This window comes from Eretmochelys imbricata, chromosome 1 (assembly GCF_965152235.1).
Source record: "Eretmochelys imbricata isolate rEreImb1 chromosome 1, rEreImb1.hap1, whole genome shotgun sequence".
NCBI classification, from domain to species: domain Eukaryota; kingdom Metazoa; phylum Chordata; order Testudines; family Cheloniidae; genus Eretmochelys; species Eretmochelys imbricata.
Window position 1 is genome coordinate 286,209,314 of NC_135572.1, and position 25,205 is coordinate 286,234,518.

At 40.0% G+C, this 25,205-nt stretch overlaps 1 protein-coding gene across 3 annotated transcripts in view; it reads left to right on the forward strand.

Annotated features, from left to right (window-relative positions):
- PPFIA2 (PPFI scaffold protein A2) overlaps window positions 1–25,205 on the forward strand; it is a 578,892-nt gene that overhangs the window by 399,366 nt on the left and 154,321 nt on the right. For all 3 annotated transcript variants that reach the window (XM_077807711.1, XM_077807712.1, XM_077807713.1), the window contains one exon: window positions 20,585–20,701. In XM_077807711.1, the coding sequence (XP_077663837.1) occupies window positions 20,585–20,701 (117 nt within the window). The remainder of the gene's footprint in view (window positions 1–20,584; window positions 20,702–25,205) is intronic.

The window sequence follows — 25,205 nt, forward strand, 5'->3', positions numbered from 1 at the left end:
TCTACTGGCACAGTCTAAGAGCTCCAGACTAGACTCTGTGCTGGTTGCAACCCATCCCCAAAAGTAACTGATGTACACCATAATCAGGGAAGTGCTGGCTTCACTGGTCCCAACCACCAGTACATCTCACACTCTGGGATAGTCTGAGACCTACATTTCCCTAGAGGTTATTTTCACCCTGCGCTATCCCCAATCTCCTCTCCTTTGGGGTACAGTCTTATTCAGGAATATCAACACACTGGAAGGGGGAACTAACTCGAAGACACAGGGTTGTTCCCCAATTCCCTCTACAGGCCAGACCTCTTGACCACTGGTACCAATGGCTCTGCAGGTCAAACAGGAGGCTGCCTTCTCATTAACTGAGTTGGAGAATCCAGATGAATCACCACCTCCATGTAAGGAGGCTAGTCCAGGCAGAAGCTCTAGAATATCTGGGTTTTGTCCTCCACCCAGATATGTCTATCCAGGAGAGTGATATTACCCAATGCCATGGGGTTCTCTCTCCACCAATTGACACTACCTTTTGGCATTATTGGGGTCCCTGGGATCCCTGTGCTAGACACCCCGGATCCATGTATGAATCCTGCCTACCTTCTCCTAGACAACACCAACAAGCTCTGTCAGAGTATGAGAGATAAGAAATTGAGGACCAATGGTTCCAATAAGTGTCTCCCCCTCCTTGCAATATGAAGCAATTGTCCCATCTTCACCTTCCCCACCTGATGACCACAGACAGTATCCTACAGAGGATGCTGATTGAACTCCAGATCCAACCTGAGGAGGAAAAGGATTCCTAGCAAAGGCTTCTGGACATTCTGTAGCCTTCATTGTAGATCCACCTTGCAGCAATCAGTTCCTTCCATCCTCCAGTTGAGGACTATCCTGTTTTTACTCATCCAACAGTTTTTTAAAGGGCTTCATTAGGACTTACTCACTGGTGGTGAAACCAATGCCACAATGTATTTACTAGACTGCCCTTTGAATCACTTGCCACCTGCTCCATATCCTACTTCTATTTGGATATCACCTTTCTAGTCACCATCACATCAGCTAGAAGGGTGAATGAACTGGGAGCACTCCTGGCAGATCCGCCATATCTCCTTATGAGGAATAGAATGGTTTTCCTTTGCCTCCACCTGAAATTCATCCCTAAGGTAATTTCTGAATGTGACTTGAATCTATCTATCCACTTATTGGTATTCTTCCCAAAGCTTCATGCTTCCAATGGAGAAAGAATACTTCACTCTCTCGAAGTCCCATGGGCAATTAGAAAGATGCCTATTTGTTGCTTTTGTGGAGCAACCAAAAGCACAAACACTATTTGCTCAGAGACTCTCTAAGTGGATCTCTGGCTGCATCGTTCTTTGTTATCAACTGGCATATATTCCTCCCCAAGGTGGGATAAGAACCCACTCCACTAGAGCACAAGCAGCTTCTACAGCATCTCTTCGAGGTGTGTCTATACTGGACGTAGGCAGGGTGGCTATTTGGAGCTCTATCCATGCTTTTATGAAATATTATGCACTAGTCCAGATCTCTTCTGCAGATACAGCCATGGAGACAGTAGAAGTATAGACATCTGTACCAAGTGAATCCCTGTACCACCTTCCTGTTTAACTACTGCTTACCAATCACCTACATGTGGAATACACATAGGGACCAGCACTCAAAGGAGAAATGGAGGTTACTTAGCTGTAACTGGAGGTTCTTTGAGATGTGTGGTTCCTATCTGTCTTCCACTACATACCCTTCATCCCCTCTGCAGCAGATCATGACTGGATTTGCAGTAAGAAGTTGCTGGAGAGGCATCGGTCTGCACTGCCCTTACACCCTCAGTTTGGAGCACAAGGAGAAATGTGCAGGTTCGGCCCAATGGACCGGCTAGAAATTGCCGATCTCAGGAGCACAGTGCGCACGCATACCCACTTGTATAATACAGACAGAGACCACATGTCTTGAAGAACCTCCAATTACAAGTAACCTCTATTTTTGACTCTGATTACCAAAAGAACAGATTTGTTTTTTCAATCAGAGTTTTTGCAGGTATGTATGCCAAGATGTGTTTTTGCTCAAAAACAAACAAACAAAAAGCTAGTGCATTGTTATGACATGTTATTGTATAATGATTGCAAGGACTGTTACTTGGAAACTTGATACATAAAGAGAAGTATGTACACGTTGCAAGCCCTAAGTCTAAAACAGAACATTTATCAGATAAATTATTTAGTACTGATATGTATTTACAAGTTAATTTTTTGCAACATAAGTGAAACATCTGCAAGAACCTAGAACCATTAAACAAATGTATATTGTCCAAATAATGGATCTAGGAAGGCCTTGGCAAGATATAAATTAAATAGAGTGTTCATGGACTGAGCTTATGTGTGTTGATATTTTCTAAATAAAAGGGAATTCTAGTACCAAAAGGTATATTTATGTTTTGATAAAGGTCTAAACCCAAAATCAAAATCAGGAGGAAATTAACTGAATCCTCAAAGGCCCGTTACTCACTCTTGCCGCTAAAGTATGTGTCATATAATGCTAGACACAGTTTAAAGATTCATATTGTGGCTAGCCACAGCAGAATGAAGGAGGGCACAGAATGTCCACTGGAAATCTTAATTCTGTTTTTCAGCAGATTTAAATCAGACCTTTAACACTACTTAAATATACTCTATTGTATTTGAATAGAACAGTATGGCATCTATGCCAAATCTCCCTGCTCTCTGAAAGACACAATTTGTCTCAACAAGGTTTGGCTACAAAGTGCAGGATGCAAAACTGACACAGTATAATCACAACAAATTTTATTTAGCATGAGCATCTGTGTAGAAGGAAACACTTTGTTGCTAATGAGGGATAAAAAAAGAAAAGTCTGACTTAGAATTGTTAATTGCAATGAAATAAAAATAAACTTGTCAGTGGGATTCTAATTAGATGTTGAGGGTCTCTATTTAAATGTTGAGGATATGATGATTTGTTAGAGAAACAGGTGGAGTGGTTAAAAGTGGGGGGATTTTGAAAAAAAAAAGGAAGGGTTACTTCAATAGCTTTATGGCAGAAAGCAATTGTATTACACTAAAACAATAAAATCTTGCAGTGATCCTGTTTCTTAACAGTTTTCGGAGACCAGCTGGCATAATACATTTGTGTTTAGAGCCTTTGTTTAAAAACTAAACATATACTTGCATTGTTTCAAAAATTGCTGTGAGTAAAAGGTTAATTTAATAAATGCAAAATAGAAAAAATAAAAAAGGTCAAGTCTAAAAGGTTTCTCTAATGCTTTAAATATTTGACAAACTCCTCTGAGGATAGAACTTGACCTCTTTATATTTTTAGTATGCTGTGTTTATTACTTTAATTAAATTTCTTCTGTACACTGTATGCATCTAATTTAATGGAAAGCAAATTTGAATCTAGATCATTAGACTGATTAAATGTAATACTTTACTGTAGATTATTTTAAATGTAATTTAAATTGCAGGAACATTAAGGAAAGTCAGTAGAAAAATGAATGCTGTAGCTATTTTACTAATTACAGTAGCACTTGATTTAGCCTAGGTAGAAGGCTAAATATGATAATCAGCACATACCATTTTTGAAGTCAAATCATAATGCGGACATTGAATATGCACTGCATAGCTATTCAATTTGTCTAAATGGGATTTGTTTGATTTCTGTTCTATAAAATAAATATATGACAAAAAGAAACTGTTGGTTTTATAATGAGAAAAAAAGTGAAAATGTGAGGATGCTGAATACATTCAGTGCCAAAATTTAAAGAATATTTTACAAAAAGGTAACTTTGGAACCGATTTTCATGTCATATTCCCAGAAACTTATGCACATGACAGTCTATGGGAAGGTGCCTACCAGAATCTGAGTTTGTTTTAATGTTGCTTGTACAGCACATTGCTTGGCCTGTTCTGTAGGGATTTGTGCCTCTTTTCCACTGAGACAGAATTTGGCCCATTATTGTCAATACATTAAATTACAATGCAGAAATAATGCCTCAAGAGTCAAGATTTCAAATCAAGATTGTGTGTGAGGGTGGGGAGGGTAATCAGAAGACCGTATTTATAATTTACAGTAGCTGAATGATATACAATAGTAATAAAAATGATTATACTTTGCACTTATAAAACAGTTTACATCTGAGAATGTCAAAAAAAATTATAACACCCCTGTGATGGGCATGGAAGTAGTATTCCCAGCCTACAGGTATACAGTCTGTGATTTACCCAATGTGGCAGCATCAGTAAATACATTCAGATCTCCTAACTCTGTCTCCTCTGCTTTAGCCTCAAAATATACTTCTCTTTTAGGTCTGTACAGTACAATCCTGTAGTACCAATGGACCAATATTTGTCACAATTTCTATTTTAATTTTTTTTCTCCCCCACAACTAGGGTGACCATATAGCAAGTGTGAAAAATCAGGATGGGGGTGGGGAGTAATAGGCACCTATATAAGACAAACCACGAATATCAGGACTGTCCCTATAAAATCAGGATATCAGGTCATCCTACCCACAACCCAGAGGGGTTTCTCCTGAACATTATTTGAACAGGTATCACAATTGACCGCCCTGCACCTTAAGGCAGGGGTGTGTTTGGCTGGCTGGCCAGTGCTTTATGGCTGGAGGGGAAGGGGGAAGATGAAAACAGCTGCAAAAAGGGGCAGCGTGGTTGCTAACTCATCCCCTGGGAATGCAGGGTTTAAAAAGGGAAGCTTGATGCCTCAAGCCTTCCTTTTGGCACTCACCAAGGCTGAATCAAAACCCACCTTTCTTTCCTTTTAGGTGCTAAAATATCAGATTTGGTCAACACCTACTGTGGGTATTACACTAGCCGCTCCTTTTTTAGGGGGGCTGGGAAGGAATTTTTCCCTTACCACCACATTGGCTTGAGTGCAGTTGGGGGTTTTTTTGCCTCCCCCACAGCTGGTTTCAGGAAGGGCTTTGTTCATGCATGGCATGATGGGCGGTAGACCATATGTCTCAACTCATTATTTAACTATAGGGCAGATGTCCAGTGCAGGTACTCCATTGGAAAGGTATACAGAGACCCGATAAACGGCTTGGAAAAGGACTTAAAAAGAGGTGTTCATTAAAGGAACGCACAGGGGATGGTTGGGGATTCCTATGATTGGTGCTGTAGGGAGCCAACGCCCCATCCTTATAGCACACCTTAACCCTCCTCTGAGGTGGTGGGGGTGGTGTTTAAGGTCCCGGCAACAGATTTGTTGGAGGGACCTGGATGGAAAAAGAGGGGGAGCTGGTGGAAGCCCCCAACCCCAGGTGTGGTAAGGTCCCGGCAATGGATTTACTGGAGGGACCTGGATGGAAAAAGAGGGGGAGCTGGTAAAAGCCCCCTGGGTAATTATGGAATAAACATGGGATTACTTGCACTGTACACTGTTATCTGCCAGGTAGTCCCAGACATCTAACAATAAAGTTGCAGCCTGATTAAACCTATGTCAAATGTCTCCTCTCCTTTCGGGATAGCCAGACAATGTGATATGTGCTAAAACTCTGGCGGATTTCTTTGGTATTATGTTGCTTCTGTACTATTGTCTTAACAGATTGTAGTTAACTTTGTCAGTAAAATAAGAAATTAGAATCAGTTTTGTACTTTTGCCTTGGGGTATAAGATGCCAGTTGTCTTTTGTTTAGCACATTCGCTCAGAGAAAACACAACATTTAGACACAAAGCGAAAATCAGCCAAAGTGTCACATATCTCCTTGGGCAAAACTATCATAAGTTCAAGAATGCTGGTGCTCTGACTGAAGGTCTGGCTGTAAGCCAATCACTATTCATATGAAATCTAATAAAAGTCATACTGTAGACACTCAGACATGTTTACAGCAGTGAAGAGACAAGACCAAAGTACTGTAGATGTAAGAAAGCTTTTTTAATGACATTAAGCTGTATGGTCTAATGATTGCATATTTAAAAATAGGTCTAAATAGGTAGCTATTCATAAGGGAGGGTAATAAACCAGGAGTATGTGTATTTAGTCCGAATTTCCTGGTGTGTTTGCCTTCTGTAACATTGCTGTTATAGTACAGTGTATTATGTATTCATAATACAGCTAGTATCTGAAGCTTAAAACCATAATGAGTTAACAAAGAGCCACATGAATTGGTGAAAACAGAAGAGAGCTGATTAAATTAGTGTGGTTTAGAATTAGTGCAGATATTGTAGGTGCTTTTGCTCTTCCATCTCTACACAAATTTTTATTTGTCAGTGCTGTAAGAGAAAACAGAGAATATACGTACTTGATTGAAAATGTTATTTCCTCCTTAAAATTACTGTGTTTTACAATCAGGTAAAAGAAGGGATATCTGCTATGTTATTGTGCCAGTAGTTTGTGCAAGCTCACTTGGTTTTCATCCTTTTCAATCTGCACAATATAAATGTTACCGTTCCTTTGTGCTGATTAGTCCTTTTCCTTGTTAAAGTCATCCAGCACAGTTAGGAAGCCCTTGTTAGTATATTGTAAATCTATTGTTTGTTTAAATTTATTTCTGTAGAGTTGTGGGTTTTGGTGTCCTTGTATGGAGGACATATCTGGATAATCATGAGATTAACTACTTTTCCTGATAAATAGATGGAAATTATGCTTTTGTTCACCGTTTCACAGTCTAGCATAATTTTTGCTCTGTCTTCTTGTAATGAGACTGCTGCTGTCTTGTCATACTGTCAACATCCTTTCCTACAGTGCTGTTTTATACATTGAAGTGAACCCTTTGCCTGTGTAACAGTCTTTGAAAGTTCTTGTGGTCATTCTGTAATGACGTATTCATGGAATGAGACTTGAGGATTAAAAACTAAATGAATATGATCAATCCATAGTAATCTAAAATGTAATCTTCTTGAAAACTGGTGTAACTTGATGGGTATGTCCTCTTCATTCCAAATGTATATTTGGACCTGTATTCAGATATATTTCCTGATTCATTATGCAAACATAAAACAGCTGCAAATTTTGGATCTGGATATGAATTTCTTCAAACTGCAAGGTTATCTAAATCTGTAGTTAAGGTTCAGGCCCATCCAGTATACCATATAATATAGTTTCATATAACGTATTTAATACAAAAGTGTCATAATGCTTCATGACTGATTACAATCTGTAAGAAGACCAAGGTTCTGAAAATCAGAAATTGAATTGGGTGAATAATTTATACCAATTGATTTATCTGATGAATTTTATTCATTTTTCCCTTTATGGTTTATCTACAGACTGTGATTTTTCTTAAATTTATTTGTTCAAAATTATTCACTGAATAATTTCTGCGAATAATTCTTGGTGTAAAAAAAAATTATGAGCAGTTCCTTGTGAGTATTTGCACTAATTGGACACATAATATGTTCTCTAATTAGATAAGCATATTATTTTGTGCATTTCCACTCTCAAATTTCAAATGAGTTTTCCTTCATTATTCTGCAGATTTTGTAAAATTTAACATTTGTGAACATTCCTGCCAGATATTTGAACAAAAGAGGGAGGATTGTGGGTAGGAAACTTCATTGGTGAAATCCTGGCCTCATTGAAGTCAGTGGGAGTTTTGCATTGACATCCATGGAGCCAGGATTTCACTCAGTGTATTTAACTAAACAAAGACAACAAATAAACTTGAAGTTAAACTTGAAGCCTGTCATTATCTGATCTCATTACTTGTTTGTTGCATCCCTTTGTCTTTTCTTCAAACTGCAAGTCTTTGTCTCTTTTGGATTGTATGCTCTTTCAGGGCAGAGACTGTTGGACATTACTGCAATAGAAATAATAATAACAGTAAACCCCGTCCCTAAAATATACATGTCAAAGGAACTATATTAAAATATATTCATAGAAAATGTTTTGTGATAATCACCCATCTCTAATTTGCAGTCATATTTGGTACTGGATTCTGAAGTGGACAAATAGCCAGTTCAGATTTTGTAGTGAATGTATGGGGTAAGGGGGGGCATGATGGGGCTGTGTCCCTGATTCAGGAGATAGCTATATGTGACATTCTTAGAAAACCCCCTGAACCAGTGATGGCTTCTGTCACTGCCTGCCCTCTAACTTTGGGGGGCCTTTATGCTGTGCAGCTATGGTTTAGAGATCTGACCCTAGTAGTGAACCCACAAGCATAAGCTCTCACCAACCTTGTTACTCCTTGCAGCATGACACCAACAACCCTTCCAGTCCAGAGTCTCCCCACATCTTTCTTCAATTCTTAGATACTCAGACTTTTCCCCTCTGGTTTGTCACCACCAAAGGTGTGAAACCAGCCCCCCAGACACCAGCTTGCTTTGGCACATACACACTCCATACAGTTACATAAAAACCACAGATTGAAAGATGAAACAGTAAGGGGGAAGCAAACATATATAAACTACATGGAAAATAAACATAAAAACACAACCTAAGGTTTTACACTTTCATTTTCAATAAAATCCCTTTTCTAATACAAGTTATCTATTGCTTTAACACAGTTTCTCTGCATACTCCCTAGCTATAGGAGGGATCCAGTGTTCATGGATATCTTCCTGCTATGACACTGTCCCTCAAGGTCTGGATAAAAAAATCTCAGTCCCAAACCCAAAGGTTATTTCCCTTTTTCTCTCTCTTAGTCCATGGTGACTCAGTTTATTCAGAGTGGGAAAATTCCCTCTTGACTTGATAGCTTGGATGTTTCATTGTCTTCCCATTAACTCCATGGTCCATCATTGTCTTTTCCAGGGCTGCACAATGGATAATAGAATATCAGGATTGGAAGGGACCTCAGGAGGTCATCTAGTCCAACCACCTGCCCAAAGCAGGACCAATCCCCAATTTTTGCCCCAGATCCCTAAATGGCCCCCTCAAGGATTGAACTCACAACCCTGGGTTTAGTAGGCTAATGCTCAAACCACTGAGCTATCTCTCCCCCAGTAGCACTATCTGTGGTGTTTAATGTGTCATAGTCAGAGAGCGTACAATGCTTACTTGAAGCCAGTTTTGCGTAAACACCTGGTTTGGGGAAGTGCCTCTCCCCACTTAACTGCTCACCATCCTGCTGTGAGCTGGAGTTGAAATTGCAGTGTAGATTATGAGCACGGTTTTCGATATACACAGATAACCCAAACTCATAACCACAGTCTGTATGTGTATCTCATAATGACAATCAAGTTCAGAACATTACAAGCTTTCATAAAAGGCCTTACTCGATATATTTTTGTAATACAATAATACAGTAAGCAACCATTTGGTTTAACTACTCATTCTGGGGATTTAAACAGTCTGTTCTCTCCTTGGGGTGTCTGAACCCTGATTGTCACACTATCACAATTTATAGTGGTTGAAATTTAGAAGGTTGGGCCTTAGGGAAACCATAAAGAAGGGACTTTATAGCCAAAACAAGGAAATTGAAGCATGAATAAGGATATTTTCAGAAGAGCGGTTGAGATAGAGCAATGTTTTTGAGATTGTAGGGTTTGCCTATGCAGAGCCCTGTAAATCTGGGGAGATCTGCTTTATATCTGCAGATATCTGCAGAACATGTTTGCGGATCGCAGATGGATGAGGATCCAAATTTTATATCTAGAGCCCTACAAATCTCTGGATATCTGCTTTGTGTCCACGGACTATGCCTGTGGATTACGGATCGGATGCGGATACATATTTTGCATCCCCACAGGGCTCTATGCCTGTGTACAGACCTGTCAGATAGGGGAGGCAAAAGCAAAATTCCCAGCAGCAGAAGTGAATGTCTAAGTTGAGCAGAAGTCAAAGCTCTCAAGTTCTGTTTATTTGCAAATTTCTAGGATACTTAGTTTGGGTATATCGTACTGAATGGACTTATGTCATAGTGAGGAATTACAAAGTTGAGACAGCTAAAAAATTAGAGTGAAGTTGATCTATACAACATCTGCGTAAAAATGTGACACAAGGCAGAATTCAGAGGGGAAATAACAAATATAGAATGAAGTACAAGGGGAAAGAAGGGGGCCAAAGGAGGAGGCCTAATACTAAACCTTGATGGGACACCGTATTGGTGTGAACACCTTAGAGTTCCAATATTAGAAAATTGTCCATTGTAAGTCACAAATAAGAGTCTGCACATGTGAGAGAGAAACTTGGAGATCAAGATGCCTGAGTCATCAGACATTGTGTCAATGTGATCCTAAGAGCCCCTCAGTGCCTACTGGCAAAGGGCTCACTGTCACGTAACAGCAATTTCTATCAGGCGTGATAAACTCACTACACTTAACACATGGCTGCCAGAGAATTTATCTATAAAAAAAAACATTGTGTAAGAAGTCAAATGAAAGCTTATATCGTACTGGTCATCATAAGCATTGCAAGATGTATTTATGGGCATTATTCAAGAGTATGTACATACTAAAAATATGTTTAAACTATGTAAGCAGACAAAGGAATGTTGATTTACCTGTCTGCCTGGTCTCTGATGTAAATCAGCATTGTGTAAGTCAACACATAGCAAACTTCATTTGCATATTAACTCCACAGGAAAGGCAAGGTAACCGAAGAATGAGAGAGACAATGTGGCATCAGCATGCTGAAGGATAAAGCAGGGGAGAAGAACTTTGGGGGTACACTTCAAAGGGATGTATTTCAAAGGTTTTCTAGGCTGTGAGGAGGAGGAAAGGGAACCCTATGGTAGACCATCACCGAGGGAGCAAAAAGGACAGTGCTTTTTATACCCATGAAAGCTGGATCCTGGCCAGAGGGCTGGAGACACTGGGAGGTTGTTTTATGTGAGAAACTTAACTTAGACAAAGATTTCAGCCCTGCTAAAGTTATGTTTAGTCTCCTAGAAGCATGTTATACTTTTGTTTTGTTTGTAACTACATCTGTTTTGATTACCCTCATTCAGTATCACTTGAATCTCTGTATTAATAAACTTTGCTTTGTTTTATCATAAGCAGATTTCAATGTTGTAACATTAACCAGTGTGAATTATTTGTTGAATCAAGTAAGGTGGTGTCTTTGGAGATAGTGGACTTGATAATTATTCTGAGACAATGACAATGTTCAGTGACAGGGGCTGGATACCACAGCCCCTTCAATGGGGCACGGAAACAGAGGTGCATCAAGTGTTACCTGCAAGGCAAAATAATGGGTGATAGAGTCCTGAGAAGTTTGTCTGGGGGCTAACAGACTGGGGTGACAGGGAGCTATCACTCAGTTTAGCTTCAGCATTTCTCTCTTTTCCTAAGGCACAGTGGTAACGAGATCACCCACAGTTCTGGGTGCCCCGAGAAAATGTCCTAGTCAAGATAGCAAATATATAAAGGAAATGTATTTAATTTTTAAACACTTGTATTTCCCCAAACCTTGCCTGTCTGATTTGCTACAAACTTTCCAGAAAATTTCTACCCTGATATAGGATCACATCTGTGACATTTCAGGTAGATTGATTTAGTTTGGCAAAGTTGGTTGGGAGCCAATCTTGGGCATGTGTTGGAAAGCTATCTTCAACCCTAACCATGAGGAGACTAGCAGTTCTATAACTTTACCTTCAGAATTAGAGTCGCACTGAAATATCTAGCTATGACCTAGGTTGAAAGCTTTATGAGTGTGCTAAGGAGGAAACTAATGTCAGCAAGAGCAACTCAGGGAAAGAGTTTGAGAGCTAGACTTCTAATCTGTAGCTCAGAAGATAGGGAGAGAGAGAGAGAGAAAAAAAGACATCTATGTATTTTATGTCCCAAATATTTTATTTAATTTATTTATCTTTTTAAAGAGAGAGTTCAGTGGGAAGAATACTATTAATTCTTTCAGTCAGAAGTACTTTTCAAGGCTAACTTGTATGTAGGTGAAATAAAATGTAGCTAATCTCCATTGTTAATGTAGTTATATATTTGTTCAATTGGGTATCATAAATCGAAAAGCACAAATATAAAGACATAGACATGCTCTTCCTTTTCTATATGTTTCATATTCAGTGTTATGAGAATGAATTTGATCTACAATAGACAGTGAATGACTAATTTAAATTCTTGCTCTTATCAGTTGCTGTTTTTGTGGTGACCATTGTACTTTGAGAAGAATGGACTCAATGTACTTCATCTTCACCTTATTTGAACAGACCCTGTAGTGGCCATATACTGTTGCAACCAAAGACGCCCCCAGAAATTTTTGACATGCTACATCCTGTCAATCCCTGTGATGCCATCCCCACTGCAGCCACTGGCCCCACCACTTCACCTGCCAAGTCTGCGCCATGCTGAGCCCTCACTTTCCAGCCTGCCCCACCCAGGTGCAGAGTCACTCCATATCCCTGAGAAGGGGGAACATGGGCCGTTCAAAGCGAGGCGAGACTGGGTAGGCCACTGGGGTGGGGGTGGGGGGAAACGTAGTGCAGGAACCAGTCCCATGGCAGCAGCAAGAAGGAGCAACGCTGGCTGCCAGAGCATCCACTCAAGTTTGGCCCCATGGCCCCTCATCATACACCTTCCCCAGCTGTCCACCATGGAACTGCCCAGGAAAAGTTCCCTGGAAAACTTTTTCAGCCAGTATGCTGCTCTTCTCAGGTCTCTCCATTACTGAGAACAGGTTGCTTCTTATAGCTCCCTTCAGACCTGGTTCTCAAGCAGCAATACCACTCACTCAATTTTGGCCCTGCTACCTCCCCTCTGTCATTATGACAGAGGGATCTGGGGGCCAAACCTGAGTGGTGCTGCAACCCCTCCCCATGCACCAGGTTACAATGCCACTCGCTCAGTTTTGGCCCCAACACTCCCTGTCACACCAGTGAGCCGTTGGGACCAAAACTGAGTGGACAGTGGGATGACCAGCACTGTTCCTCATGGCCATTGCCAATGGTACACACCGTGCGTAACGTATGTATGGCTGCAGGTACCACTGGTTGCAGCTACATGTGTGAAATTGTATGCAGATTATTTAGAATTAATTAGCATATTTGCAAATAATTTGCATATAACTGGTTTTCAAAAGAAATTGTGTAGATTTAGTGGTGCTGAATGGCTTTGGTTTGACAGCCCTGGTACATGAAGTCCTCTGTTAACATACAAGGCAGCAGCAGAACATGATTCCCTGGCACTCTGCTCTGCAAGTGTGTGTGAACCCTGATGTGGGAGAGTGACGAGGTGAGGGTGGGTTTACAATAGGAATAATAGTTTTCATGTCCCATTAAGTTACTGGCCTCTTTCTGAGCCTGCCAATTAGTGATGGTGTATGTGATGTAGGAACTGGACCTGAAACCCATCAGACTCATCTTATCGTGGGCCACCAAAACATGCATTAGAGGAGAATAATTTTTAATTCCTGTTGATCTGGGCTAGATTCAAACTGATGTATAGGTGTTAAGCTCTGTACTTGATATATCAGTGCCCTGAGGCTTCCAATAAATGCTAATGTTACAAGTCCAAAAATTAGGCTTGTTTACTTGTATGGTGAGTTTCTTAAATCACATTCTGTCCATCTTGGAGCTTGCACAAGGTAGGATCCTCCACTGTCTATATTATGTAGACTTAACTTTTTATAATATATATAGATATAGCTATCAAAGTCCTGCAAAAACTAAACTCTGGTGTGTGCCACAGCAGAGAGGTAAGATACGGTACAGAAAAGGGGAAAGAAACATAACATTAGTATAGTGCTTTCTCTAAGCTTGTTATATTGGCACACCATGATACTCCCTTTACAGAGTCATTGTTACAGTAGAACCGTAGTTATATTTTCATGTCCCTTTATATAAATAAGAATTTTACCTTCTACATTTTAGAAAGTTGGGGGAGGGGGAAAATGAACAGGATAAAAACTCATTTCTGCTAATACTAAGAGCATGTGCAGAGTACACTAAGGAAGCTGCAGGAATTCTCTGTATTTTTCACATGTATTTTTAATAACTACTGTACTTCTTCTGTTGATAATTCTGTCTCACTTTGTAAGCCCCTGTATCACCACGAGGAGGAATCCCAATTTCCAGCATAGTTAAAGTGGTAAAACTTTTAAATATAGACAGTTATATTGGTTCAAAAGAGTTTTTACTAGTATAGCTTTTCCTGTTCAACCAAGCTGAACAATCCAAACTGGTACAAAGCGCTGTATACCATCTTTTACCAGCATAACTATATTGATAAAAACCTACTTCTGAATGGTTCCTGCTGCAGCACAGGGAGCCCTCTGTAGCCCCACTGTCATGGGTATGAATGGGTGGGGCCAAAGCAGAGGGCCTGGGCGAGGACTGCAAGGAGGAGGAGGAGAATGGGACACCAGCCCTGGGGGAGGCCACCACACTGGCCAGTGGCTCTTCCTCCTCCTCGCAGTTCTGGCCTGGGGTTTCTTCTCTATTATTCAAGTCCACGCATTATCCAAATCCCTTCCTTTTCCAGCAGCACAAAATACATATTACCTCACCTCCTTACATTATACTTTATATTTTCATATAAGTACTTTGGGTCAAAATCTGCATTTCAGTTTGTCTTTGTACTGAAATCAATGAGTCACACCAAAAGCCATAATTTGGAACTCAGTATGTAGTGAATCCATTTGGCTCATAACCCAAAAGTGTGACTTTCCCTATAAAATTTATATTTGAGATTAATTATTTAAACTGTTGTCTGTTTGAGCCCTTCATGTGTGTTATGCTGATTCTGAAGTTACCACATGCACTCAGAAGTTAAGTGTAGGTTAAAAAATGAAAGTTAGAAAATTATGCTTTAAGATTAAAGTGTGGTTCTGTCCTGTAAAACACTCTGTAAAAGTAACAGTGTCTGGTCCCAAAGTGTACCTTCTCTCAGTGATTTTCAGATCCAATGTGTTCAATTTACAAATAAATAGATTACTTTTTCTAGTTTCCATTCACATAACTTTAACCTGGAATCTGAAAGTTTTTTAAAGTCAATTATGAATTTGCCAGGGTGCCAGTTAGATTTTCAAGCTGAAATCTAAAAAAGTAGTTTTGCCAATATATAATAGAATCCAAAGGATAACCCATTTTTATTGAGTCCAGGGAGCATTTGTTTACTAGTTTAATGCTGGGTTCTTTTAGATAGATAGGTAAAAATCAACAGTTCACCACTCAAAGGTAGACAACCAACTGTGACTACTATAAACACACAACAGACTTGCAATAATTATCACAGGCTAGAGCTGAGGCTTAGCCGTTATATCAAAGAACAGTGCAAGTTACTAAGATTTCTTATTACATTTATTTGTGATCAACAATTCTCAATTCTTTAGGACCCAGTACATTTATCACACTTAGAAGGGTGCACTTGTCTTTACACCGCTTTGAAGAGTGCAGTTATATCTCTAACTAGTTTGGTCCAAAAGGGACAAGTTTAGAATATTAAAAGCAATTGCTTAAAACAATTCTTTTCAATCTCTCTTAGGCCAATTTGCTTGGACTTATGAAAGAGTTAAAATTTAAAATATGATTATTGGAGGTCTCACTGGATGGTAAAGAGGACAAGGAGTACTTGTGGCACCTTAGAGACTAATTTATTTGGGCATAAGCTTTCATGGGCTAAAACCCACTTCAGCGGATGCATGCAGTGGAAAATACAGTAGGAAGATATATATACACACAGAGAACATGAAAAAAATGGGTGTTGCCATACCAACTATAAGGAGACTAATCTATTAAATTGGGCTATTATCAGCAGGAGAAAAAACACTTTTGTAGTGATAATCAGGATGGCCCATTTCCAACAGTTGACAAGAAGGTGTGAGTAACAGTAGGGGAAAAATTAGCTTGGGGAAGTAGTTTTTACTTTATGTAATGACCCATCCACTCCCAATCTTTATTCAAGCCTAAATTAATGGTGTCCAGTTTGCAAATTAATTCCAATTCAGCAGTCTCTCGTTGGAGTCTGTTTTTGAAGTTTTTGTTGTAATATTGCCACTTTTAGGTCTGTAATCGAGTGATCAAAGAGATTGAAGTGTTCTCCAACTGGTTTTTGAATGTTATAATTCTTGACCTCTGATTTGTGTCCATTTATTCTTTTATGTAGAGACTGTCCAGTTTGGCCAATGTAGATGGCAGATGGGTATTGCTGGCACATGATGGCATATATCACATTGGTAGATGTGCAGATGAACGAGCCTCTGATAGTGTGGCTGATGTGATTAGGCCCTATGATGGTGTCCCCTGAATAGATACGTGGACACAGTTGGCAATGGGCTTTGTTGCAAGGATAGGTTCCTGGTTAGTGGTTTTGTTGTGTGGTTGCTGGTGAGTATTTGCTTCAGGTTGGGGGGCTGTCTGTAAGCAAGGATTGGCCTGTCTCCCAAGATCTGTGAGAGTGAGGGATCGTCCTTCAGGATAGGTTGTAGATCCTTGATGCGCTGGAGAGGTTTTAGTTGGGGACTGAAGGTGACGGCTGTTGGCATTCTGTTACTTTTTGTTAGGCCTGTCCTGGAGTAGATGACTTCTGGGTATTATTCTGGCTCTGTCAATCTGTTTCTTCACTTCAGCAGGTGGGTATTGTAGTTTTAAGAAAGCTTGATAGAGATCTTATAGGTGTTTGTCTCTGTCTGAGGGATTGGAGCAAATGCGGTTGTATCTTAGAGCTTGGCTATAGACAATGGATCGTGTGATGTGGTCTGGATGAAAGCTGGAGGCATGTAGGTAAATATAGCGGTCAGTAGATTTCCGGTATAGGGTGGTGTTTATGTGACCATCGCTCATTAGTACTGTAGTGTCCAGGAAGTGGATCTCTTGTGTAGATGGGCAACCACACACCACACAACAAAAACACCCAAATAAATTTGTTAGTCTCTAAGGTTCCACAAGTACTCCTCCTCCTCTTTTTTTTTTTTTGCTGATACAGACTAACACGGCTACCACTCTGAAACCTGTCACTGGACAGTGTAGATTCATCAAGATAACCTACAGTTATTTATATTAAAGAATAGATGGGGAAATACAATCTGAAGAAGTGGAGTTTTTACCCATGAAAGCTTATGCCCAAATAAATCTGTTAGTCTTTAAGGTGCCACCAGACTCCTTGTTGTTTTTTTTCAGAGTAGTAGCCGTGTTAGTCTGTATTCGCAAAAAAGGAAGGGAGTACTAGTGGCACCTTAGAGACTATTTATTTGAGCTCAAATAAATTGGTTAGTCTAAGGTGCCACTAGTACTCCTTTTCTTGTTGTTTTTGTGGATACAGACTAATACGGCTACCCCCTGAATCTTTTAAATGAAATCTCACCACTTCTTATCACTTACTCTGGGATGGGGAAAGTCCTTTCCACATGGCTAGTCCAGGCTTTGGTCGCACTTAGTATTTTTCAGCTTCTTGTGTTGGAAGGCACTCAAGGAACCTGAGCACATGGTGACTTCAGTGCTAGTACTCATTAGAGGGAGTCAACCTCTGATTCCTTTTGGACATGTGCCAAGTGGGTGCTCAAATTTCAGTTTTTTGTTTCTCTGCTGCTTCCACTGGTATCCAGTAGATGGCGATGGCATATAACAAATTTCCTTAATGCTTTTCTTTTTGGAGGTTTTTTAAGTTTCTTTTCGAAGATTGTATTTCATTATTTGCCCCTACTATCAGTTGGAATCCCCCTCCCCTTTTAAGCAATTGTTCTTAATATCCTAAAGTTATACCCTGGTTTATATCTTTTAACATTTCTCCTTCCTTGTGCCAGACAATTCCTGTTACTTCTAGAATACAGCAATTATTTACAATGAAATCCAAAAAAATCCTTATAATCTTCTACATTTGGAAGACATAGTACATAGTCCTTGATTATACATAAGCATGTCATATTATGTAGGATTTATAGTAGAACAAGAGACATTTTCCACATATAGAAGTATACAGATCTGACTCATAAGGCAAACAAATGTTCAGATTCTAATTTGGGTTGAAAGACAAATTATTCATGGTATAATTGATTGACAAGGAAACAATGTGTGGTTTTTAAGTGGGGGTAAAATCATGTGTCTTGCATTTCTTGGGGTAACTGTTTGCCCAATTTGACCTTCAATATTAAAGCCACATTGCTAGTTTTTTTTTTTAATGTGCAGCTTTCCCACCCATTTCTTTTCCTGATTCACTTATCGTGCAATGTGCCGCTTTGGATAGGAAAGCGGAGTATGACTCTTGCTTGGTAAGCTAAAGTTCTTTTTAGCTAGCTTGAGTAGGAGAAACAGATTTTATCCATAAGTATATTATGAGAGATAATTAACAATACCCTTATTTAGCCATTTTCGTTTCTATAGTTGGAAGGGAATGCCTAACCTTGGCTGATCTATGAGCCCATAGACAAAGTGTCTCACATGATGTGAGCCATTTTCTTATTGTCTTCTTAGGTGGATCCTATTTTGGGCTAAACAGAGATGAAGGGCTTTCCTTATTTTTGAGGGCCAGAAGGAATCATTATTTATTAATCATTCAAGGCATATCTGTGTCATATCTCCTGTACAAAGTCAAACTGGGCTCTTTCCATCCTGTGCATCATGAAATGAATGAAGCGAATGAAAATTCAATAAAGACAAGTGAAAAGTACTTAAGAAGGAAAAATAAAAATCCAGAGTTATAGTTCATCACAAATTGAATATAAGCCAACAATGTGATGGAGTTGCAAAAAAAAGGCAAATATTCTGGGATATATTAATAGGCTTGTCATATTTAAGACCTAAGAAGTAATTTTTCTGATCTGCTCTGCACTGGTGAGCTTCAGCTGAAGTATTGTGTCCAGTTTTGGGCACCACACTTTAAGAAAGATGTGAACAAACTAGAGAGAATCCAGAGATAGCAACAAAAATGATAAAAGGTTTAGAAAACCTGACCTCTGAGGAAAGATTAAAAATATCAGGCATGTTTAATCTTGAGAAAAGAAGACTGAAGGGGGAAATGATAACAGTGTTCAGATATGAGAAGGGTTGTCTAGTGGGGCAAGACTCACTGATGCGGCGCCTCCTGCTGGCCATCCAGGGAATTAGCTCTTCACCCACACTGGAACACCATCTATACGCCAGTGTCTCACCTGCCACTGTCCCTCCCAGACCCTGGTACCTTTTTCCCTGGGTTCTGCCCCAGCAGGACCCCCACTCTGGGTCTCCACTACCAGGGAACCCCCACCCTCTAGACCCACCTTGCCTCAGTGGCTATTGCCAGTCATCAGCTAGCCCCTGTTCACTGGGGAAGACTGCAGTGTAATGGCCACTCATCACAGGCAAGGGGGAAGGACCTGCTGTCTTTGCTTATCCCCAGGCTGCCCCTCTGCAGGCCTTCACCAAGGTCTGCAACCTGGGGGCTTATCAGGCTGGAGCTTCCCAGCTCCCTTTGCCCTTCCCCAGCGCTGCTCTACTCAGGCACCCTGTTCCCAGACAGCTAGCCATTCCCACTCCAGGCCTAGAGTGGGACTCCTCAGCTTCTGGCCCACAGCCCTCTTATAAGGGCCAGCTGGGCCCTAATTGAGCGGGCCACAGCTCTGGCTGCTTCCCCACAGCTTCCCACAGCTGTTCTCACTCCATTTCCCAGCCACAGCCCTCTCCAGGGCAGCTTTTAACCCCTGTTCTGTGGGAGTGGGGCCCCACTAGAGGCTGTTTTAAAGAGGACTGTATTTATTGTTTTCCATGTCTGCTGAAAGTAGGCAAGAAGTAATGAGCTTAATCTGCAGCCAGGGAGATTTAGGTTAGATATTAGGGAAATCTTTCAAGCTTTCAGGATAGTTAAGTACCGGAATGGGCTTCCAAGGGAGGCTGTGGAATCCCCATTGTTTTTAATAAATGATTAGAAAAACACCTGAAAAGTCGGTCTTGCTTCATGTCCTACATTTCTATGATTCTATGATTATCTTCAGTAACAAAGATTCTGTAAGTGAAACTTAATTAACAATTCTGATGACCATATGCAAGCCAGAAGGGAATCCAGCTTCCTCTCAAAAAACTGTGTTTGCCTTTTAGTCCTAACAAGAGTTGAAATAGGCTAAAAATAAAAACAATTAAAAGACAAGCAAATGTAATTTAACTAGGAAAGTAATGAATTCAAACAGGATGCATATTTGTTGAGTAAGATGTTGCCATTTTTTGCATAGTTGATTTTCTCATCATAAACTACACTTTACAAATATATGTCATAATGGCTGAATGTTATGAAATTCACACTTAGAACGGACACTTTATTTTACATAATGGCTTGTTTCTTCTTGGCCTTTTGGCCAGGTTTTCCTGTAGTGTCAGCTTTATATTTGTTGTTTCCTTTACGAAGGATTGTATCCTGTCCATGTAGGGAAGTGAACTCAGTGACCTATTAGATCTTTCAGATTTCTAACCAATTATAAATGAAAAATGCCCCATCACTAGGTGAGGTTAAATATGAGTGAGCAAGCCTTAAAATTGCATTTGTTACTATTTATTGATTTATGTCATATGTTCAATATTATTTAAACATCATTTTTATAAGTTTGTGCCCTAATAATTTTTATGATTTATTAATGATGTTAGTATTTTTATAAACCGCTTACAAATGTATGCCCCAAATCCACAGTTGAAGCCAAGTAGATGGCTCCTTGTGTCTGCAAGGATTGGATCAAGACCTTAATACATTTCATGCTAACCTGCTTAGTGATTTCTATGACGTTAACCATTTATTTCTCTTCTCATTCGCAGATTGTAGCTTTACGTGAACAAAATGCACACATTCAAAGGAAAATGGCATCTGGAGAAGGGCCTGCTGAATCAGAACATATTGAAGGAATGGAGCCAGGGCAAAAGGTTCATGAAAAGGTATAAAACAATAGTTTTTTTTTCCCCAGTAAGTCAAGGTAAAGAGAAATATTGAAACTAAAACTAACATAATAATCAGATTCAGATACTGGGCCCAGTTCTGGTCCATCAAGCAAACCCAGGTTGTTGGACCATAGCTGTAGAAAGTCCCCACCAGATGCCAGAGAAGGCTGGCACATCCCAGAACATGAACAGAACACTTGGGCCTCCTCCAGTGTGACTTTTATGTAGTCCTATCTGGAAATTAAAGTTTTTCCCTATAAGTGGAAACTCGGGGAAGGACAATGATGGTAAAGTACACCATGAATCACTCTCTACTGGAAATTGCAGAAGACTCCATTAAAATCATTAAATGGGTCTCTGGGAGAACCAGTAGATCTATGAACTAGTAAATCAATAGACCCATTGCTCTGTTCCAGAATCTCATTTTTTCCTGCAGCTAATAGGAAGAAATGTGTAAAATGTGTGGGGATCTTCTCCTACTTCAGACTTTCTGTTGGAATGCTTGCCTTACTTTCCACTTTCAAACCTTCCCTTATTACTTTCAAATGATGCACACTATCACCCAAAAAAACTACTAAATAATACCAATAGTGCTTAGCACTGTCTCGTGTTTTACATGTTCAAAATGCTTTATAAACAGTAAATTAATTCCCATGACATGCATGGGAAGTCAGTAGGTATGCATTACTGTCCTCATGTCTCAGATGGAGAAATTGGTGCAGTTAAAGTGAGTGTTTTGCCCAATGCCTCACAGGTGGCTTATATGAAAGCCAGTTTAGATCTTACGTTCTCAGTCCTTTGCTCAGGCCACCGGTGCTTGCCTCTCTCTGATGCTAAGTGAAGTCTTCTCAAAATTCTGTTTATTATATAGAGATTGATATTTAAAAGGAACTCATCAAATCTCCATTTTTGTGATTGTCCACAGGACTTAGACGTCTAGACACCTAATTGTGGTTGCAAGTATTGGTCTTAGAAAAATTAGAGGCTGCTTGTCAATATAAGGACTGCAGTCTTAAGGCATATTTGAATTCACTATTTAATGACTGGCTGAGTTGAGTCCTCAAAGCCCTATGACAGTTCCCACAGCAACTGTAATTCCTTTGTAGACCGTGAAATACAATCTCACATAATAGTTTCTGATAAACACATACTATAGTCCATTATGATTCCAATTATTCATTATTGTTTCGTAATTATAATTACATGAGAGGATCTCACCCTCTAAGTTGTAATGCCTAGTTGAGTTACCAGCAGATTTCTGTAGGATTATGAGACTATCATCATTCCTCAGTAACACCAGTAGTGCCCCTGGGAACCTGTCCTTGATAATTCTATCGCTAAATTGAAGGGAAGTTTGTGGTGCTTTGAGTTCTCTGCTTCTGGTGGAGTTCACCCCTCTACGCAATCTATGCCTGAGAACACACATTCTGGGCCTCGTAAACACAGTTGTGAAGAGTACATTTTTTTCCTTTGCACCAAGCATTATTAATTTTCAAAATAATTTCTGAGGGACATCCTAGGACTCCTCTAAAAGATATTTATCCTCCTCTGATCCTCGTCCATATCAATTATGCAAACTGAAGACCATGCTAGTCTATCCATTTACAAAGAACAAGGTATAAGATTTTGCAGTTTGTGCACACTATATAAGATTATCTATCTAAAAGCTATGGTTATGAGAAAATATTTTTGTTTAAATGGAAAACAGATGAATAGTTCCTCTGCGTTTTTGAAAGTACAGCCGGTGCGGTGCATAGGATATTGCACAGGAGGAGGGTGGGAGGCAGAGTTTGTCGTAAGCCTGTTCTGGTATTGTTGGTACATCATTATTGACTGTATACTTACCAGAGGTTCCTTCCCGTGCATCAGGCTCGCCTGTGCTCAACTGTCAGGACTGGCTGGACTGCGCTAAAGTCAAACATATCCTGGCTTGCTAAGCAGCTGGATCCCCCAGTCACCTGTCTCTATACTCCTCCTCATCTTCCTCATCCACCTCCTCCTCCTCACTGTTCATGTTGGGAGCCTGTGACTTGGGCTCCTCTATTCACTCTTGAGGTTGTGGGGGAATCTCTGGCAAGGATGGCATGCCACTTTTTGTAAAAGCAGGAGGTCTGCGGCTTGTTGGCCTCCATTGCCTTCTGGTCCACCTGCCACAGCTTCTGGGCTTTCACACGGCACGCTGCTGATGCCTCTTGTAGCCCTTCTCCCGAGCAATCTGCTAGTAGATGTCAATGTTTCTACAGCTGGGTCTACACAGCCTCTTCTCCCCACACTCCCAGGAGATCCAACACCTCCTATGTACTCCAGGCTGGAGCGCCTCTGCAGTGTGTAGTCAGCATGGTCCGCTGGGCAATTGCACACAACAGTGTAGAGCTGCTAGGTGTGCTTGCCAAGCCGGCAACCAGGAAAAGGAATTTCAAAAATGTGCAGTGCTTTAAAGGGGAGGGGAGGCTTCCTGTACACCTGGCCTCTAGGCAGTGGAGTTCACAACAATGACCAGAGCAGTCCCTATGGGACATTGTGGGACAATTCCTGGAGGCCAGCAACAGTCAATATGAGTAACGTACCATCTATGCTGATGGACTACATCGGTCTAACTACATCAACCTTGACTCTACACTTCTTGGGGAGGTGGTGTTATTAAGTCAGTGTAGCTGGGCCATTGCATAGGTGGGAGTTAAATTTAAGTGTAGACGCATCCACAGCTAGGTCAATGTAAGCTGCCTTGTGTCACCCTAACTGTGTAGTGTGGACCAGGCCTTAGTGAGATCACAACTGGAATACTATGTCCAGTTCTCATGTCCACACTTTAAAAAGGATGTTGAAATATTGGAAAGGATTCAGAAAAGACCTACAAGAATGATTTGAGGTCTGGAAAAAAAGCCTTATACTGAGAGCCTTAAGAAGCTCAGTCTATTTAGTTTATCCAGAAGAAGGTTTAGGTTTATCCAATTACAGTCTACAGGTACCTATTTGGGAAATAGATTTCTGATAGTAGATGACTCTTTAATCTAATAGAAAAAGACATAACTAGATCCACTGGTTGGTAGCTCAAGCTAGACATATTCAGACTAGAAACATATTTTAACAGTGAGGGCAATTAACCTCTGGAGCAACTTACCCAAAGATATGCTGAATTCTCCATCACTTGACATTTTTAAAGCAAGATTGGATATTTTTCTAAAAGATATATAATAGCTCAAGCAAAAATAACAGGCTTGATGCAAAGTGCATGAGATTCTTTGGCTTGTGTTATGTATGAGGTCAGACTAGATGATCATTATGGTCACTTCTGGCCTGAAAGTCTATAAATCTATATACTCCTACTCAATAAATAGCCAAACTATGATTTTCAAGTTTTGTAGGCAATGGGTATTATAACTAGGGCTGTTAATTGCACTGTTAAACAATAATAGAATACATTTATTTAAATATTTTTGGATATTTTCTACATTTTCAAATATATTGATTTCAGTTATAACACAAAATACAAAAAGTACTTTAGATTTATTTTTATTACAAATATTTACACTGTAAAAAAAACAAAAGAAATAGTATTTTTCAATTCCCCCATTACAAGTACTGTAGTGCAATCTCTTTATCATGAAAGTTGAACTTACAAATGTAGAATTATGTACAAAAAACCGCTGCATTCAAAAATAAAACAATGTAAACCTTTAGAGCCTACAAGTCCACTCAGTCCTACTTCATGTTCAGCCAATCACTTAGACAAACAAGTTTGTTTACATATGCAGGAGATAATGCTGCCTGCTTCTTGTTTACAATGTCACCTGAAAGTGAGAACTGGTGTTCGCATGGCACTGCCATCACAAGATATTTATGTGCCAGATGTGCTAAAGATTCATCTGTCTCTTCATGCTTCAACCACCATTGCAGAGGACATGTGTCCATGATGATGATAGGTTCTGCTCGATAATGATCCAAAACACTGCGGACCAATTCATGTTCATTTTCATCATCTGAGTCAAATGCCACCAGCAGAAGGTTGATTTTCTTTTTTGGTGGTTCAGGTTCTGTAGTTTCCGTATTGGAGTGTTGCTCTTTTAAGACACCTGAAAGCATGCTCCACACCTCATCCCTCTCAGGTTTTGGAAGGCACTTCAGATTCTTAAACCTTGTGTCAAGTGCTGTATCTATCTTTAGAAATCTCACATTGGTACCTTCTTTGCGTTTTGTTAAATCTGCAGTGAAAGTGTTCTTAAGATGAACAACGTGCTTGGTCATCATCTGAAACTGCTATAACATGAAATATACGGCAGAATGTGGGTAAAATAGAGCAGGAAGCATACAATTCTCTCCCTCCCCCCCCCCACCCCAAGGAGTTCAGTCACGAATTTAATTAAAGCATTATTTTTTTTAATGTGCATCATCAGCATGGAACCTCTGGAATGGTGGCCGAAACATGAAGGGGCATACAAATATTTACCATATCTGTCACGTAAATACCTTGCAATGCAGGCTACAAAAGTGACATGTGAAC